At 44.6% G+C, this 18,503-nt stretch overlaps 1 protein-coding gene and 1 long non-coding RNA gene across 2 annotated transcripts; both read right to left on the bottom strand.

Moving 5' to 3' along the window:
• Window positions 1-866: 866 nt before the first annotated feature.
• LOC132538240 (uncharacterized) lies at window positions 867-2,279 on the bottom strand. The gene is made up of 3 exons (XR_009549642.1): window positions 2,053-2,279; window positions 1,794-1,923; window positions 867-1,089 (listed from the first exon to the last, which is right to left on the bottom strand). It is a non-coding gene; the product is annotated as an uncharacterized LOC132538240 (long non-coding RNA).
• A 5,575-nt stretch (window positions 2,280-7,854) lies between these two features.
• Window positions 7,855-10,421, bottom strand: STX11 (syntaxin 11). Its single transcript, XM_007517858.2, has one exon. The coding sequence runs from the start codon at window positions 10,416-10,418 to the stop codon at window positions 9,555-9,557; it is 864 nt and encodes a 287-aa protein (XP_007517920.2). The 5' UTR covers window positions 10,419-10,421; the 3' UTR covers window positions 7,855-9,554.
• Between the last annotated feature and the right edge of the window lie 8,082 nt (window positions 10,422-18,503).

Here is an 18,503-nt window from a genome sequence, read left to right as displayed (position 1 = left end):
AGTTGTCAAGATACTTCACTTACATGACCCAGGTTTGAGTCCAGGGCCCACTGTACTGAAGGAAGCTTTGATATCTGTGGCCTCTCTCTTCTGTCTCCTTCTGTCTTTCTCTGGGCATTGGGGTGGGGGGAGTGGGTGGGTAAAAAGTCAACTTGGAGGGATGAAGGCCCAGAGACAAGAAGGGAAGAGGAGGGGGCGGGGAGGGAAAAGAAGGGAAAGGGGCAAAAGACCTTCACACAGATTCAGTGAGACTCTGGAGCAAAGTATTTCAATAACACAGAGAAAAAAGGCAGGAACTGTTATTCTCCATAAAGAAGTTGAGGCACATAGACTCAAATGAGTCGTAGTTAGACATTCAAGAAGACAATGAAGAAAAGATATAGTAAAGAAGATGAAGCGTGTCTTTTGAGATCGTGCGGATGAAACTTGAGGTTGGCTGTCCTCAAGAAAACAAGCCAGGAAATGAACGATGACTTCTTGATGGTTCTGTCCATATCTGGAATATCAACAATCAAAGAACACTGACGACATAAGACAAAAACATTTTTTAGACTATTTAAAAGGGGGGGGGGGAAGCACGTTGGCTACAAGAGAGAAAGTAGAAGGTGTGTGGAAGGAAGGGGCCAGGTGACCATTCTGACAGTGTGATGGCAGGTGCAGCGTGAGTGGTGGGTGTGGTGAGGGCCGTACAAATAGGAAGGTGTGGCGTTAAACCCTCCAGATCTTAGAGCGCTGCAAGCCATCAGACAGAACAATTTGATTTTCAGTGTAAGTGGAAAATACATCGATAGGCAAATGGCTCGAAAGGCTTTAAGTTATCCAAACACGCAAGTTCTCAAAGAGGCAGGTGGCAGCACTGAGGGAACCTGGGTACCGCAGTCCCTATGGTGGAACAGGATATATGGTTTGGCTGAAGATAAAATGTGCTGATACTTGTCTCGGGAAGATGTGGCAAGGGGCCTCGGTAACCACAGTCCAGTAAATGAGCCCCTCGGCCTTAAAGAACCACTTGAGCTTGTCCTGATTAGTGCAGCCGACCACAGGTCAGTCTTTTGCTTCTGTTTTTTTTTTTTTTTTTAATCTGTTAACCTGCAAATGAAAAGCAGTTGTGTAAGCTCACAGGAAAATCAGTCCCCTTTTAATATTATCAACTTCTTCTTTCTAGCTTCTGGTCCACTTCAGTTATTAGTGTCCTAATCCCACTCAGCTCTTCTGAATGTGCTCTTCCTTTGAACACACCAACAAACATCTCAAATTTATTAACACCACCGGCACGTTTCTTTCCTTTAAAAAAAATATTTATTTATTTTCCCTTCTGTTGCCATTGTTGTTTTATTATTGTTGGTGTCTTCGTTGTTGGCTAGGACAGAGAGAAATGGAGAGAGGAGGGGAGACAGAGAGGGGGAGAGAAAGACAGACACCTGCAGACCTGCTTCACCGCCTGTGAAGCGACTCCCCTGCAGGTGGGGAGCCGGGGGCTCGAACCGGGGTCCTTACGCCAGTCCTTGTGCGCTTAACCCGCTACACTACCCGCCCTCCCCCTCCCCCCGCACACATTTCTTACAGTGATATTGTAAGGCTACTGTCTCCCTCTTCAAGAAAAAAAGGATTTCAGGGGGCTGGGGAAACGGCTTAATGGTTATACAAAGTGACTTTTATGCCTGAGGCACCGAAGCTCCCAGGTTCGATCCTCGGTACCACCATGAGCCAGAGCTGAGAAGTGGTCTGGTAAAATAAATAAAAATCAATCAAAGGAAATTTTAAAAAAGGAGAAAGAAAGGATTTCTATTCACCATTTTCACATCCAGGAGCGTGTTTTTCTCTTTTCAGTGAGAAGTGATGCAACATTCGCTGATAAAACCGTGGTTTCCCTTTGGAAATGAGAACTTGATGCAAAGTTACCTGACAGGTGTGTGCAGGGTGCTGAACAAAAGAAAGTCTTCTATTGTAGAGTTTCTCTGTCGAAAAACAAACAAAACCACAGGCTCTCTCTTTCATTTCCCAAGACAGTTTTTACTTTCTCCTGAGCAAGTGCATGTTTGAACATCTTACCACTTAGTAGCATTTCTTGTTTGACAGGTTTCTCCCTAGAAGCCAGGTTTCAAAGCCGGGGTTGAGGATTACGAAGAGAAACTGTGTTACTTCATTTTGCCCTTTTAAGGGTGCATTAGACCAGGGTAAACCACAGGGCAGGGCCAAAGAATGAACTAGTTCAACATTCCTAGCCTCAAGAGAAATTCTTGTCTTTGTCATGGGGAGACTGAATAATTCATTTTTTATATAGGGGTGACATTCCTTGGTCAGCCTCTCTACCTCCTCGGGGGATTAGCTTCTTGATTTTGTCCCAAATTGTGTTTTACACAGCTGTTGGCAGCTGGATGGCACCCGGATCCTTATGCTGGTCCTTGCACTTTGTGTCATGTATGCTTAACCTGCTATGCTACTGCCCAACTGCCTTCAGGGCAACTTTCACTAGTCTTTGGGGAATAATTGCTCTAGAATCTCTTACTGTTTTATGTAATTCACTTATTATGTGTGGGGACCAAAGTTTTCCTGTTTTATTTTGTAAAAGGTATCTTAGTTGTTTTTCTTTAATGAGAGAGAGTTATACAGAGGGAGATATCAGAGCCCTGATCAGCTCTGGCTTATGGTGGTGCAATGGGATTGAACCTGGGACTTTGGAGCCTGAGGCATGAAAGCCTTTTGCCTCACCATTATGCTATCTCCCACTCCTAGTCTGCAGGTGTCTGTCTTTCTCTCCCCCTCTCTGCCTTCCCCTCCTCTCTCCATTTCTCTCTGTCCTGTCCAACAACGAAAAACATCAACAATGGTAATAATAACAACCACAACGAGGCTACAACAACAAGGGCAACAAAAGGGGGAAAAATGGCCTCCAGGAGCCGTGGATTCATGGTGCAGGCACCGAGCCCCAGCAATAACCCTGGAGGGAGGGGGAAAAAAAAAAGAAAAGTTGACCGATATGGACGCTATGTACTGGTCAGAATAACCATGGCTATAAGCAGAACCATAAATGCTCCCAATATACCTGCACCCGGATGTATTAAGGGGAAAAGCACTAACTGGCCTTAATGGAGACACGGGCAGCAGCACAGTGTTAGCTGGAGACCTCCCCACAACACTCACAGCAAGAGACAGATCATCAGGACACAAAAAATCCACAAGGACATAGAGGCCTTCAGTGCAGTCCGAGACACAAGGAACTTGACAGATGCATTCAGAACTTTTAATTCTCCCCTACCCCCAGAGAAAACACGTTCTTTTCAGGTGCACATAGACCATTTTCAAGGATTGACCAGGAAATGGCCGTTTTTGTCAGTCGGGCAAAAGCCGTACTCAGGAGTTGATGCTCCTGCACCAGTGAGCATTGTTATGTTCAAATATGTGGTAATCCACTCTTGCTTTCTCTGCCTCATTTCTTTCTCTCTCTCTGTGTGTGTGTGTGTATTGGAGGTTAAAATTTTTATAGTGGCCTGAAACAAATCTCCCAGTGAAGAAGAGATCCTAGAACCTGGAGGCAGTATCAAGTTGAGTGGACACATGGTTGGAGACCTCACCAATGGGGGAATTCAAAGACCCTGACACAAAAACAGAAACACAGAGTCGTGTGGATTCTATGCAAATTCCTGTCAAGTGACTTTAAGTCCTGTTTGAGATAGCATCACAGAGCATGTGAAAATAGTTAGACCTCTAGGGGGGGAAAAATAAAACAAAAAACGGTGTGTGCTCTGCTATTTTTAGTCACCAAAGAATACTACATGATACTGGGATACAGCAGGATGGAAACGTCTAAACGTTCGGCTGTGGGACCATAAACATATAAAGATTTAGATGGGTAAGAGGGAAGAAGTCCAGTAAGTGGCTAAGGATACTTGCAGTTGAAATGAGAAGAAATAGACTTTAACGAATATGAAGAAATTTCAAGTGATAGCGCTGGACATTTACGACTCACTCACTTTTCAGGATCTCACTGATTTTAAAACTTCCTACCTAGTCTTATCCAAAAAGTCTTCTTTAAGACTGTCTGCAGAGTCCTGGAACAAATAGAAATGAAAGTACCTTATGATCTAGCAATACCACCCTCAAGCGTTTATCCAGAGGACACGGAAACACTGATTCACAGCGACACATGCAGCCCTGTGTTCACAGCTGCATCATTCACAGCAGTCAAAGAGTGGAAGCAGCCTAGATGCCCCTCATCAGATGGCTGGCTAAAGACGTTATGGGGCAGATGTTCCAAGGAATACTACTCTGCAGTCAAAAAGATGATATTGTGTCCTTTAGGAACAAAATGAGTACAAGTGGAGGTGATGATGCTTAGAAAAATAAGAGCTTGGGGTCGGGCGGTGGCGCAGCGGGTTAAGCGCACGTGGCGCAAAGCGCAGGGACCGGCATAAGGATCCCTGTTTGAGCCCCTGGCTCCCCACCTGCAGGGGAATCGCTTCACAGGCGGTGAAGCAGGTCTGCAGGTGTCTGTCTTTCTCTCCCCCTCTCTCTGTCTTCCCCTCCTCTCTCCATTTCTCTCTGTCCTATCCAACAACGAAGCAACATCAACAATGGCAATAATAACCGCAATGAGGCTGCAACAACTAGGGCAACAAAAACGGGGAAAATGGCCTCCAGGAGCGGTGGATTCATGGTGCAGGCACCGAGCCCAGCAATAACCCTGGAGGAAAAAAAAAAAGAAAAAGAAAGAGCTGGAAGACAGCTACCGGATAGTTTCACATATTTGGAATCTCGAGAACTGATACATGTGAACTGGCAAAATAAGAAAAACAAAAACAAAAACAAAAACTAACAAACAAAACCCCCAAACTGTTTCTATGACTCTGTGCTAATTGAGGTGGTTGCTTGTTATCTTTGGGAGGGAGATGGCGTGGGGACACAGAGCCGTGGTGGCGGGTGCGGTGTAGAATGTGGAACAAAACCCTGTCATCTTATAGTCTTGTAACTCACTGTTCCTCACAAATAATTTTTTTTTTTAGAAAGTCTTCATTATTGCTAGTAAAAGATAATATTCACAGTAAAAGTCCTCAGTGTATTAAGATATCTTTATCTATTCTTAGTATGATTTTGCCTAAAAATGTATCTGCCATTTATGGTGGTGGTTATATTCTAAGTACTAAATATCTTACATAGCTAATAGCACTGGTTTATCAGCCAAAACACCATTCATCTCTATCCCAAGCAAGTAAACTGTTATTCTGATGACAACTAAGTGTCTCAAACCATCAGCTCGATTAGAAATCAGTGGTATGTCTGCTATAGTTAAAGATACCTTGCGTATTTCTCCTAGAGAAGCAGCAATATGTCAGATGGTAGAAAACAGAATGGATGGATTTATACCTAAAATCTAAAACTACGGTTACCTTGCTCCATTTTTTTGAAGCTATTTAAAAATCTCTAGTAGTTCCCCATCAACACAAGCATTTCATATCGAGGAGTCTGACAGACATTCGCATCTGGCATTAAACTATAAAATAGCACTGAAAACTGTTTTTAAGTAAATATAAGGCTTTTGTATAAAGAGATTTCTATTTCCAAGTCATCATCTTGAAAGGCCAGAAAGTAGCTCTGGGGATGTCACAGTTCAAACACTTATCAGTACTGACAGGCTTTTAAACATTTCTCTGACTATCCTAAGTGTTAATGTGCCTCAGGTGAACATTTACCCTAATGCTGATACTTATGGAGCTGTGTCCACGTACGATCTCTGGCTGTGGCTTAAGGTTTGGTACTTTACTATTTTCTTTTTTTTTAATTTTTTAAATTTTATTTCTTTTTTTATTATCTTATTTATTCCCTTTTGTTTCCCTTGTTGTTTTTATTGTTGTAGTTATCATTGTTGTTGTTATTGATGTCATCATTGTTGGATAGGACAGAGAGAAATGGAGAGAAGAGGGGAAAATAGAGGGGGGAGAGAAAGGCAGACACCTGCAGACCTGCTTCACCGCCTGTGAAGCGACTCCCCTGCAGGCGGGGAGCCGAGGGCTCGAACTGGGACCCTTACGCCCATCCTTGTGCTTTGCACCACGTGCGCTTAACCCGCTGCGCTACCGCCCGACTCCCAGGTTTGGTACTTTAAGGGAACAGTTATCACAGATATTAAAATAGTTTTAAAAGATGTCCACCTGCAATATCTCTTACTGTTACTGGTTTTGTCGTTTTACATGCGAAATGAAATCGCTACATGAATTTTGGAGATCACTATCAAATCCTTCTCCCGTTCATAAAAAACTCTGCAGTCTGTCAAGTGGACACTGCTAATATATATATATTTAAAAAAAAAAACACAATTGTACAGTGTCTTTTGGTGGTTCCCTTTCCCAAGGAGAAGCTCAGCATTTCATTCATAGCTTGGCACAACTGTCAGACCAGAAAGGGATTTAGGGAAACAACGCAGGATGTAGGAGAAGCCAAATGATGTCCTCCTCTAATGCACTGTTATCCGGTCTCCACAACTGGACTCTTTCTAGGACTTTGACTCACAGCTTGGGAAGAATCAAGGCGAAGCACCTGCCAAGTCGAGCAGAACAGCTGCTTCCTGATTAACTGCCCCCCCTCCCCGTGGAATATTTTATTTCTCTTTCAGAACATGTTTGATTAGAAGATGGAATGCAAGTGACATTATGATGAGAATTTTCACTGTAGAAAAAAACAACAACTCCTCATAGTCAAAGAAGATAAGGTCTTGACATCTTCATTTTGTTTTTATTGAAAAGCACTAACAGAAGAACGGGCATTTATCTTTTCCTCAGAAGTTACTATGATATTACTTAATTCATTAGCAACCTAAGAGAAAGAAAATAATGAACAGAGCCCCAGCATGTGCCAGGCACTGCTCTGAGAATATTTCCATCTACTTTTTACAACAGCTCTAGGAGGGTAGGTCCTATTAGCCCCCATTTACACGTGAGGAAACTGCATTACAGAGATGCAATTATGTATTCCAGTCATAAGTCTAAAGGTGGGCTACTCTCTCACTGAATCTGTGCTCTTCACCACTAGATTACACTCAATTACTAAAAAGGAAAAAAAAATTATAGTCAGCAGTTGACTAATTTCTTTGTGCACAGAAAGTATAATTTTTACCCGATCTCCTCGTGTGAAATAGTGGGAATTAAACACACACAGCCCACAACAACTACACTTACTGCTATGGAGGGTTCCAAGGGAAGAAGATGCCTTTTGGATTTCAGCCTGTCAAGTTAATGGATGGTTGTGTTTTGTGGAAATTAACTGGGAGTCTGTATTTATAATTCCTATGTTGAAGACTTTTTTTAGAGAGAGGGAATCAAATGTGAAATATCTCTAGAGTTAACTAAGAAAGAAACCTGAGAAGGCTCTGGTATAAGACGTGGTTTCCACAATTCTCATATTTAGCCATGAAATTAACATTAGGCACAGGGCTAGGTTTCCATCGTCACAAAAAGGTTAATCATTGCATTCCAAGGATTTCATATATTCTTCTCTCTACCGCTTTTCAAATTTTCACTGTCTAATGGACCTGAGAAATATTACTGCTGAATAAACTTGGTAATTTACTCAATAATGAGCAGGAAGGGGTAAGCGTTGTCTCAGAAGAAAGACGGGAAACATGGTGATTGCGACAAAGTTCACAAATGAAACTGAGTCTTTCAAACCTGATGCTTTTGCTAAATTATTATAAATCATGCAGAGAAAGCAAAACATCCTCGCAGACGTATTTTCCCCAACCCTGTTCAGAGTTGTATCCAGCTGTTGTGTCAAGCAGAAGGCTTGAAAAAGAAAAAGCTGAAACAATTAAAAAAGGTAGACTAAGATGGAAGCGACCAAGACATAAACACATCAAAGGGGCATTGATGATGCAATGTTTATTAATCAAACTTGGAAACAGATCAGTTTACTTTGAATTATTCCATTCAATGAATGAGAGAATGGTCCACAGTCAAATGCAAAAGCAGTAATTGAAAGCATGCTTACCACTCTCCAGTTCTTAGTTTAATAAATAGCTCGGGAGACATGTTTGGCTTTTGGCACCTGTCTTTGTTATCATAATTAAAAGAGTTGTTCAAAATCAAGCTTTGAGCCAAATCAGACAGTGGATATGCAGGTGGGGATAAGGTAAAATTCAAAACAAACCAACACCAACAACCAGCACAAGTGTTTTCCTGGATATCTTAGCCCTTATTTACAGAAAAGTAGACCAATTGGCCCTTATGGACCAGTGTTAGTGAATATCAGTTTCATTTTATATCTGCATAAACAAGTACAGGTGCATTCATATCATCAAGTAAAAAGATGACTTTTAAGTTAGCTTTATCTATAAAAATACAAAACGTGAATAATACATACGTCAATTTGAGTGCCTGTTTAGTACTCAGTGCTTACAATATGAGGTGAAATTCCAGAGTATAGCCTGTAAGGAGGCATTAAAAATGACAGATAAGGGAACAGTAAATACTAACTGTGTATGTAATAAGTAATGGAGGGAGAGAGAATATCTATGAATGACATAGCACAAACCAGACAAAGAATCAGACATGAAAAATACTGCAGTCTTTTGTCAAGATTGAACATAGGAGAGGAACTTTCACGATAGGAGAACTGAAGTTTTGATAATGAGTTCATCATATGAGCCGAGACGGATCAGGCTTTCCCCTAGAGTCTGCATTTGGAAGCATGCCTTGGGCCTTCAGAATACATTGCAGCAGCATGCAAAGCCAGCCCTTGCTTTGTTTGGCCTCCTCAGGAGGGCACTAGTCCCAAGTGCTACACATCGACCTCCATGCAACGGGCTTAGCTATCTGGTGTGGAAGAAACTAGAAGGCAGCACCAGCCATCTTGTCCAAGGAGAGGGTTGGAAAGGCCAGGAGGTGGCCCATTTGGTTAAGGGCACACCTCACAGTGCAAAAGGAGCCAGGTTCAAGCCCCTGATCCCCACCTGTAGAGGGAAAGCGTCTCGAGTGGAATGCATAGGCCTTGAAGTCCACTTTTTATTTTTTCGCCTCCAGGGTTATTGCTGGGGTTCAGCGTCTCCATTACCAAGCCACTGCTGCCAGAGGCCATTATCCCCATTTTTGTTGCCCTTGTTGTCATGATGGCTGTTGTTGTTGTTGGATAGGACCGAGAGAAATGGAGAGAGGAGGGGAAGACAGAGAGGGGGAGAGAAAGACAGACACCTGCAGACCTGCTTCACCGCCTGTGAAGCGACTCCCCTGCAGGTGGGGAGCCGGGGGCTCGAACTGGGATCCTCACACCGGTCCCTATTTATTTTCCCTTTCGTTGCTCTTGTTTTTCCTTGTTGTTGTAGTTGTTGATGTCGTCGTTGGATAGGACAGAGAGAAATGGAGAGAGGAGGGGAAGACAGAGAGGGGGAGAGAAAGACAGACACCTGCAGACCTGCTTCACCGCCTGGGAAGCGACCCCCCTGCAGGTGGGGAGCCAGGGACTCGAGCCGGGATCCTCAGGCCGGTCCCTGCGCCTGGCGCCCCGTGCCCTGCGCCTCTAGAGAGCCTGAGGGGCGCCCTTGGCCGGGAGGAAGGCGGCCGGGCGGCCTAGCGGAGGCAGGGGCAGCAGCAGCAGCACACGGCCCGGCAGGGATGCTCCTTCTTGTACTGCACCGCCTTGCGCACCTGCGCCGCGGCCTGGCCGGTGTAGTCCTGGGTCTGCTCCACGTTGAGCTGGATCACGTCCAGGGTGTCGGCCTGCTCCTCCAGCAGCACGGCCATCTGCAGGAACAGCTCGTGCACGTCCCGCAGGCGGCCCTCCAGCCGCAGCAGCTCGCGGTGGCGGCTCTCGATCTCGCTGAGCGCGGCCCGGGCGCCCCGCACGTCGGCCAGCAGGTTCCCCGAGAACACGTCCCAGCGGCCCTGCTCGCACATGTCCTCGATCTGCTCGCGGGACACGTCCTTGCCCATGATCTCCAGCTGCCGCTGGATGCGCACCTGGCAGTAGTGGCGCTGCCGGGCCTCGGCCTGGTTGTACAGCTGCAGCGCCCGCTGGAAGGCGCGGGTGAGCGCGCGGTGCTGCGCGCGGGTGATGCGGGCCAGCGCCGAGCCGGGTCCCCGCCGCGCCTCGGCCTCCGCGGCCGCCGCCTGCAGCGCCCGCAGCCTGCGGTGGATGCCCTCGCCCCGCGCCTTGATGTCCTTGGCGATGGAGCCCGCGTCCCGCTTGATGCTGCTCAGCCGCCGCACGGACGTGAGGAAGCGCGCGTTCTGCTTGCCCAGGCGCTTCACGTCGGCCGTCAGCTGCTGCGTCTCCGCCCGCAGCTCCTGGATGTCTCGGTACAGGGACTCCAGCAGGTGGTCGGTCTCGAACACGATGTGCTCGGGCGGCGAGTCCGGGTCGTCCTCCTCGTCGGGGAACTGCTGGTCATAGTGTCTGGTTAACTCCTGCAGCTCCGACAGCCGGTCCCTCATTTTGCCTGCGTGCACAGACACTCGGGTTAAGGCCCCCTAGCAAGAGCCCGAGGCTCGGTTGGCGTGGGGTGGGGGTGCGGGTGCGGGTGCGGGTGCGGGTGGGGGCGGAACGAAGCTCCAAGGAACATTTTGCTAAAGCAAAGTGTTATTGTTATTATTTATTTATAAAAAGGAAACACTGACAAAACCATAGGATAAGAGGGGTACAGCTCCACACAGTTCCCACCACCAGAACTCCATACCCCACCCCCTCCCCTGACAGCTTTCCCATTCTCTATCCCTCTGGGAGCATGGACCCAGGGTCATTGTGGGATGCAGAAGGTGGAAGGTCTGGCTTCTGTAATTGCTTCCCCGCTGAACATGGGCGTTGACAGGTCGATCCATACTCCCAGCCTGTCTCTAAAGCCTTTTAAGATTTGTGAGAATGGTGGTGGTTCTGTTTGGGAAGTGGGAAGGTGGGGAGACAGACCTTTGGTGTTGGCTGTGGTGTGGGACTGTATACCTTGTAATTTTAGAATCTTGTAACAAACTATCAATGACAAATAAAAAATTAAATACTACTACTATAAAAGAAAGAAACCTTTGGGAGTCGGGCAGTAGCTCAGCAGGTTAAGCACCCGTGGAACAAAGCACAAGGACCGGCAGAAGGATCCTGGTTCGAGCCCCGGCTCCCCACCTGCAGGGGAGTCACTTCACAGGCGGTGAAGCAGGTCTGCAGGTGTCTGTCTTTCTCTCCCCCTCTGTCTTCCCCTCCTCTCTCCATTTCTCTCTGTCCTATCCAACAACAACAACAACAATAATAACTACAACAATAAAACAACAGGGACAACAAAAGGGAATAAATAAGTAAATATTAAAAAAAGAAGAAGAAGGAAACTTTCTAAACAAACCATTTGCAAAACTTGTGAGAATGGTGGTGGTTCTCTTTGGGAGGTGAGGGTGGGGACACTGACCATTAGTGGTGTGTGTGGTGTGAAGCTAGACATTGTCATCTTATAATCTTGTAACAAACTATTAATAACAAGTAAAAAAAACTGAAAGTACAATAAATACTACTATAAAAAAGAGAAATATTCTGCTAGCCTAGTACTAGATAGTATGTGTACAAATGGAGTTAAGTGGTCTCGTGACACTTTGCTTGTCAGTTAAGAATTCCTGGCATGCAACCAGACTTCCCTGGACAGACGACCCCACCAATGTGTCCTGGAGCCCCGCTTCCCCAGAGCCCCACCCCACTAGGGAAAGAGAGAGACAGGCTGGGAGTATGGATCCACCTGTCAACATCCATGTTCAGTGGGGAAGCAATTACAGAAGCCAGACCTTCCACCTTCTGCATCCCACAATGACCCTGGGTCCATGCTCCCAGAGGGATAAAGAATAGGAAAGCTGTCAGGGGAGGGGATGAGATACAGAGTTCTGGTGGCGGGAATTGTGTGGAGTTGTACTTCTTTTATCCTATGGTTTTGTCAATGTTTCCTTTCTATAAATAATAAATCAAAATAGTAATAAAAAAGAATTCCTGGCACTGAAAGCCACAACTGCTGTTATATTTCATAGCCCATCGGCGTCTGTAGCACAATATAACTAATGACCCGAACTCTACAATTGAAGATTTCAGATCGTATTGAAGACCAGTCTCTCTCTCTCTTTCTCTCTCTCGCTTTATGTTTTTTTTCAATAATCACAAACCAAGACAGACACAGGAAATGGAGAAACAAGGTTTGCAATGATAAAGATGTTAAAAGAGGGGGCAGGTGGTGGTGCATCTGGCTAAGCACTCACAGTACAGTGCACAAATACCCAGGTTCAAACCCCTGGTCCCAACCTGCAGGGGGAAAGCTTCACGAGTGGTGAAGCAGGGCTGCACGTGTCTCTCTGTTTCTCTCCCTATCTCCCCCTCTTCTCTCAATTTCTCTCCATAGCTATCCAATAATAAGTAAATAAAATTTGAAGATTATAAATTAAGACGTCAAAGACAAGTTGCAAGGCATCAGGGCCTGCTCTTAGTGAGCTCTCATTTGCATTTCGGTCAGCACGTGTGGTTACCACTAATCCCCTCCATCATCACAATTCTTAAAATGGCTACCAAGTAAGTCGTGGTTTAATTTTTTACCCTTAAAATGTCATAAAAGTAAAACATGCTTAAAGCAAAACAACCACAAAGTAAAAACCAAGAAATCTAGTAAGGCGTCTGAGAGGTCAATCAGCATGCTGGAGTACAGGATTTGCACGACCGGTTGAGGTCCGGTAGTGCCACGTGACAATGCTGGCTAGGCTCTCACTAAACACGTTGTTTTTAAAAATCTAACACTGCAGTTTCAGTTCCCTCCTCAGTGATTAAAAATATTTGGCAACAATCCCAAAATATATTCTGATGGAAGATAGTAAGAGAGACATAAAAATAGTCACAGGTCACTGTGAGTTTAATAAATTGGACAGGTAAGCAGAAATAAGACAAATATGTAGCAAGAAATTATAACCAAACAAAACCTCAAAATTGAAAGGCCATTTCTCAAGGTCTCTAGTAGTAAAAATACTGGAGTTTAAAAAAAACTGTTGTAAAAATAAGCATATAGGGACCTGGTTGAGCGCATACGTTACAATGCACAGAAACCAGGTTTAAGCCTCTGGTCCCCACCTGCAGGGGGAAAACTGCAAGGGGTGAAGCTGGGCTGCAGGTGTCTCTCTGTCTCTCTCACTCTCTATCACCCCCTCCACTCTTGGTTTCTGGCTGTCTCTATCCAATAAATAAATAAAACTAATAATAAAAAGAACACCTAAAATAATAAAAATAAACATATATAGAAAATTTCAATCACATACATACAAGCCTATGCTATATGTATTAGAAAAGTTAATATATATAGTAATATAAAATATAGCACACGTTTATCCATCAAACAGCTGCAATATTTGCCTTCTTTTAATTGCTTTTATTTTAAAACCATAGGATAAGAGAGGTACAACTCCACACAATTCCTGTTGGTATGCATGAGACCCCTTCTGTTTCATTTGGTTTAAATCCCCCCTGCTTAACACTATTCTACTTACATAACCACTTCATTCTATTTACATAACCGCTGTTAACAAGCACCTCCCTCCAGGGCATTGGTTCAATCCCCACTGTTTCATGATATGTTTTTGCTCCACCCCCCCTCCTTGTCACACCCTGATCCCTTCTTTGTCACACTCTGATTTTCACCAGTCACTTTTCTCTCCACCCTCTCTATGTCAAATCCTGTTTCCACCTTACTTGGCAAGTATATATAAAGACAGCATTGTGAGTTTTAGAGTACTTTACCTTGAGTTTAGCTTAGCTCGTCTTAGATTGTGCTGCGTCCTGCATGAATAAAGAGATACTGCCTACAGCTCAACTATGAGTCCCTGGTCGTCTGTTACCTGCCCGTGAAGCCAACCCGGCGAAAACAACATAACCCGTCAAAAACAACAAATTCCCACCACCAGATCTCCGTATCCCATCCCCTCCCCTGATAGCTTTCCTGTTCTTTACCCATCTGGGAGTCTGGACCCAGGGTCATTGTGGGATGCAGAAGGTGGAAGGTCTGGCTTCTGTAATTGCCTCCCCACTGAATATGGGCGTTGACTATTGGTGGAGCCATACTCCCAGCCTACCTCTCTCTTTCCCTAGTGGGGAAGTGCTCTGGGGAAGCAGAGTTCCAGGACACATTGGTGGGGTTGTCTGTCCAGGGAAGTCGGGTTGGCATCCTGCTAGCATCTGGAACCTGGTGGCTGAAAAGAAAGTTAACATACAAAGCCAAACAAATTGTTGACCAATCATGGACCTAAGGCTGGAATAGTGCAGATGAAGTGTTGGGGGGGGGGTTTCCTCCATTTTGTAGATAGCTAGTAGGCATATTTTAGTTATATTTCAAAGGGCCTGTAGCTATAGTAGTTTTTCTTTTTTCCCCTGAGCCTGAAATCTGATATGCAGGTGGATCCTAGTTATTGTTTGGGGAGGTGATGTCATGGCTGGAAAAGGAACAGAAAGCTGCATCAGGGAAGAGAGTAGCTCCCTAATATGGGGAAGGAGTATAAATATTGTTGACTGTAAACCCATCAATTTGATGTCATCTGGGGCCCATATTCAGCTTAGGAGCCTCTGTGACCTCTGCATCCCTGTAGATCTGAGCTCACATTCTGTGGTCATGAGTAGGAACATTCCAAGCTGCCCCAATATCAGGACCCATCTTCCTCAGGTGTAGCATTGAGTATGTTGTCCATCCTCCCTTCAGAGGATGGAACATTCTCTACCTTTGCTGATCCAAGTTGAGGGCAAGGTCCTATAGGGTCCCACAAATGTAGGACTATGTGAAAGCTTGGTAAAGCTTAGGGAAGCTCTCCCATCCTTGGATGGAGGTCTGGAAAGACACCCCACTTGTTAGCCTCTCTCCTTAGAGATGAGCCAAGAGGGAAAAGTCTCCCAGACTCAGTTTCTCCTTGTTAGACTCTCAAGCTCACAGAAATCCTACAGGCCTCTCACACTTAAGTTTCTCCTTGCTAACAGGCCAAATGGCTGCCTGCTTTAAGGTTCACTCTAAGTTCACATAGTCACTCAGAGTTCACACATCCACTTCACCTTTTGATCACAAAGGAGAACACACTCTATCATACACCCCAACACCAGAGAAAGCCCCAAAATATTATTTCTTTGTGTCCTTTGATATCTATGATTTACATCAAGCCTTGTTTTTCTTTTCTTGTATCTCACCTTACTGGTTTAAACCCTATGCCTTTATCAAAGGCCTTTGGTTAATTAACTTGCCTGCATCATGGAGACTAATTGTCTTGACCTTTATGTATCTGCATCAATTCTTGTCATACCAGCCCCTTACCATAGGGGCAAGCTGACCTTTAAGAAACCTGTAATTTCTGATGTATTTGAAAAATGTTCTTTGTTTAAATCTCTATATAAACCCAAGCCCACCCCCAAATAAAACGGGTGTTTGTATCAAAATACTCCCCGAGTCTTCCTTTCTGAATCACTGAGCCCTTGAGCTAGTGAGGGAAGATCGGTGGCTTGCCTCCTGGTGGCTGTGAGCCCTAGCACACAAAGGGGTCTGTTTTGTTGTTCCTGATAGAAATGACCGGTAACAATGGAGAGAGGGATTTATTTGAGGTCTAGGCCCATCAAGTCTGTTTGGGAATCTCCGGACTCCCTGATTAGGGCCCCAGCTGATGGGGTGGCCTGATAGTGACTAAAGAGTCATCATTAAAGTATGCCAGTCTCGTGCCCTTATTCAACTTTTGCAGTTCTTGCTTTGATGAGGTTAGCTTTGGAGTGAGTGAGAGAACTGTAATAGGAAGTAGGTGAGAAGGGTATCTAAGTCTAATTAGACACTATTTCATTAGGAACTTTACACTGACTCACTGCAGACTATTGTGTACTTTTGCTTTCAGGTCTATATTTTGCCCTAGTTTATGGATACATGTGAACATATGCCCTATCTCACGGGACCTGGTCTATATTTAGGTTTTGGGACTTTGTTAGGAAGTGAACCTGCTCGAACAGAATTAGAGAATCCTGTGAAAGGAAAGGTCTCACTCGAGTAATGAAGCTGACGGGTTGTCATTCCACACCTGAAATCTCTGGACACAGCATGTTGAGGTGATACCCATTGCATTGATGAGGTTGGGATTGGTGGATGCAATATTATTAGGTATGAATTGAGAGAAGCATGCAGGAAAGTGGGCCCCACCCTAAGGTTCCAGGCCTAGGGGAAATAGAGGTTCTATAGTGGAAATGTGAGGTTACTGCTATCTTAGGGTTCAAGAAGACAATAGATAGTTATTGTTATAATCACATTCTTTGGTAATTGGATTAACTTTGGGAAATCCCTTTGTTAGGATTTGCTGTATCATACCCAACATCACCATAATTTATGTCCTTTGACATTATTTGTATATAGCTGTGCCACAGGTTGCTTCTGTTCTCCTTGGTCTAGGCTTTTGAGAGAGTCAACATATCAGAGACTCAGCTTATGTATTAAAAAGACTCAGTCTGTGCTTTAAAAAGTTTGAGACAGTGTTCTGGGAGGTCACGCAGTGATAAAGCTTTGGACTCTCAGACATGAGGTCCTGAGTTCGATCCCTGGCAGCACATGTGCCAGTGATGTCTGGTTCTTTCACTCTCCTCCTATCTTCCTCATTAATAAATAAATAAAATCTTTTTAAAAAAAAGCTTTAACTGAAAAAAAAAGTTTGAGACATACAATCACTTTTCCCCCTCTCATATTAATTAAATAGTGATTTATATGACTACAAATAGGAGTATACATAAACACCATTCCCACCACCAAAAGACTGTCTCCCATCCCACCCCCACCCCCCCACTGCCCCGGGAAGCCGCATACCCACCCCCACTCTCACCCCAGGGTTTTTACTTTTGGTGCCCTACTCCAGCCATACTTTGTTTTAAGGGTTGTTTTGTTTTAAAGGTTGTTCCCTGCCTGTCAAGGCAAAATAATGCTTTCTATGTTCATATTTTTTTCCCAATGAAATTAAAAGCTTTCCTTTTTAATAGCATGTATATATGCTAAAATAATGAATATTGTCTTTTAGACACAAGATTGTGTGGCTAGAAAGATTTTCTCTCCACTCTATAATTTGCGGGAAAGAGGGGAAAAGCAGTAGCATTTCGTGCTGACTAACCTATCAGGAATCTCGGTCTCAAATTAAAAGCTTCTTGCACACTGAAGTGATTAATTTTATAGCACCGCTAATGGGGCGGTGACAAGTTGCATTTAGTGATTCGTGAAAATGGTAAAATGTTAACCATTTCCTCATCATTTGTTACACAGACTAAGTACAAGTTCTATTCCATAATGATGATTTTTAATATCAGAAGCTACTTGTTCTCAACCATGGGCAAGGCCATCCTTTTTAGAAGCAGGATGAGAAGACACGGCATGGGCAGAGGAGATGGCTTGATGCTTATGCAAAGTCTTTCATGCGTACAGCTCCAAAGTCTCCAATTCAATTCAATCCACATTTACCACTATAAACCAGAGGGTGGGGGGATGGAGGGAGAGAGAGTGAGAGGGAGAGGGAGAGGACACCTAGCATGGGCTAAACTATGTTATTTTTCTTGCGTGAATTTTCCAATATCTGATTATTTTCTCATGTTGAACAAAATTTAAGGACACAAAAAACTTAGGGGAAGGGGCCAGATGGTGGTGCACCTGATTAAGCACACATATTACAGTGTAGAAGGACCCAGGTTCAAGCCCCTGGTCCCCACCTGCAGGGGGAAAGCTTCATGAGTGGTGAAGCAGGGCTGCAGGTGTCTCTGTCTCTTCCCCTCTCTCTTTCCCGCCCCTCTCAATTTCTCTCTGTCTTTATCCAGTAAACACACAAACAAGCAAATAATAAAGTCACATATAAGAAACAAACAAGTAACATAGTCATAGTGAACAAAAGTGGACCTAGTGTGTGTCAGGTTTCAGAAACAAACAAGTAACATAGTCATAGTGAACAAAAGTGGAGCTAGTGTGTATCAGGTTTCTGGAAAAATGCCAGGGCACCTTCTTGGTACTTCTCACGTAATGCCATTTTCACCGTCGTAAGGCTGTATAAAAGAGGCGTGTGACGGGCAGGCTTGAGATGTGAGCACAGGAAGATGAAGGAACTTGCTCAAGGTCAGCAGTCAGCGAACAGCCAGCATCCAAAGTAGCTCCACTTACCTTTCTCCAGCAAATGCATCGGAGTTATGAAGAACCTCACTGTTAAGCAGGTGTGCAGATGAACTCAGTAAGAGTCATTGTTATTGCCCTCCTAATTGACGTTTTTTTTTTTTTTCTTTATGGGGGGGAGATTAATGGTGTACAGCTGACAGTAAAATACTGTCGCTGGTCCACATGTACCAATTCTCAGTTTTCCACCAAACTCTCTCACCCCCCCCCCCCACACACACACCTGGGTCCTCTCCTCCTTTGTCATCATGTTCCAGAGCCAGAACCCTCCCAGCTCCTCCCCGCCGGAGTCCTTGACTTTGGTGCACTTCACCAAAGCCAGTCCAAGTTCTGCTTTGTGTTTTCCCTCTGACAGGAGTTTTCAATAATACGATTT

Source organism: Erinaceus europaeus, chromosome 4, assembly GCF_950295315.1.
Source record: "Erinaceus europaeus chromosome 4, mEriEur2.1, whole genome shotgun sequence".
Taxonomy (NCBI): domain Eukaryota; kingdom Metazoa; phylum Chordata; class Mammalia; order Eulipotyphla; family Erinaceidae; genus Erinaceus; species Erinaceus europaeus.
Note: the sequence above shows the minus strand (reverse complement) of the source record. Positions and strands in the feature narration are given on the sequence as shown.

Bases quoted from the DNA above. Each gene is read 5' to 3' on its own strand.
- STX11 (XM_007517858.2), bottom strand. From the start codon at position 10,418: ATGAGGGACCGGCTGTCGGAGCTGCAGGAGTTAACCAGACACTATGAC.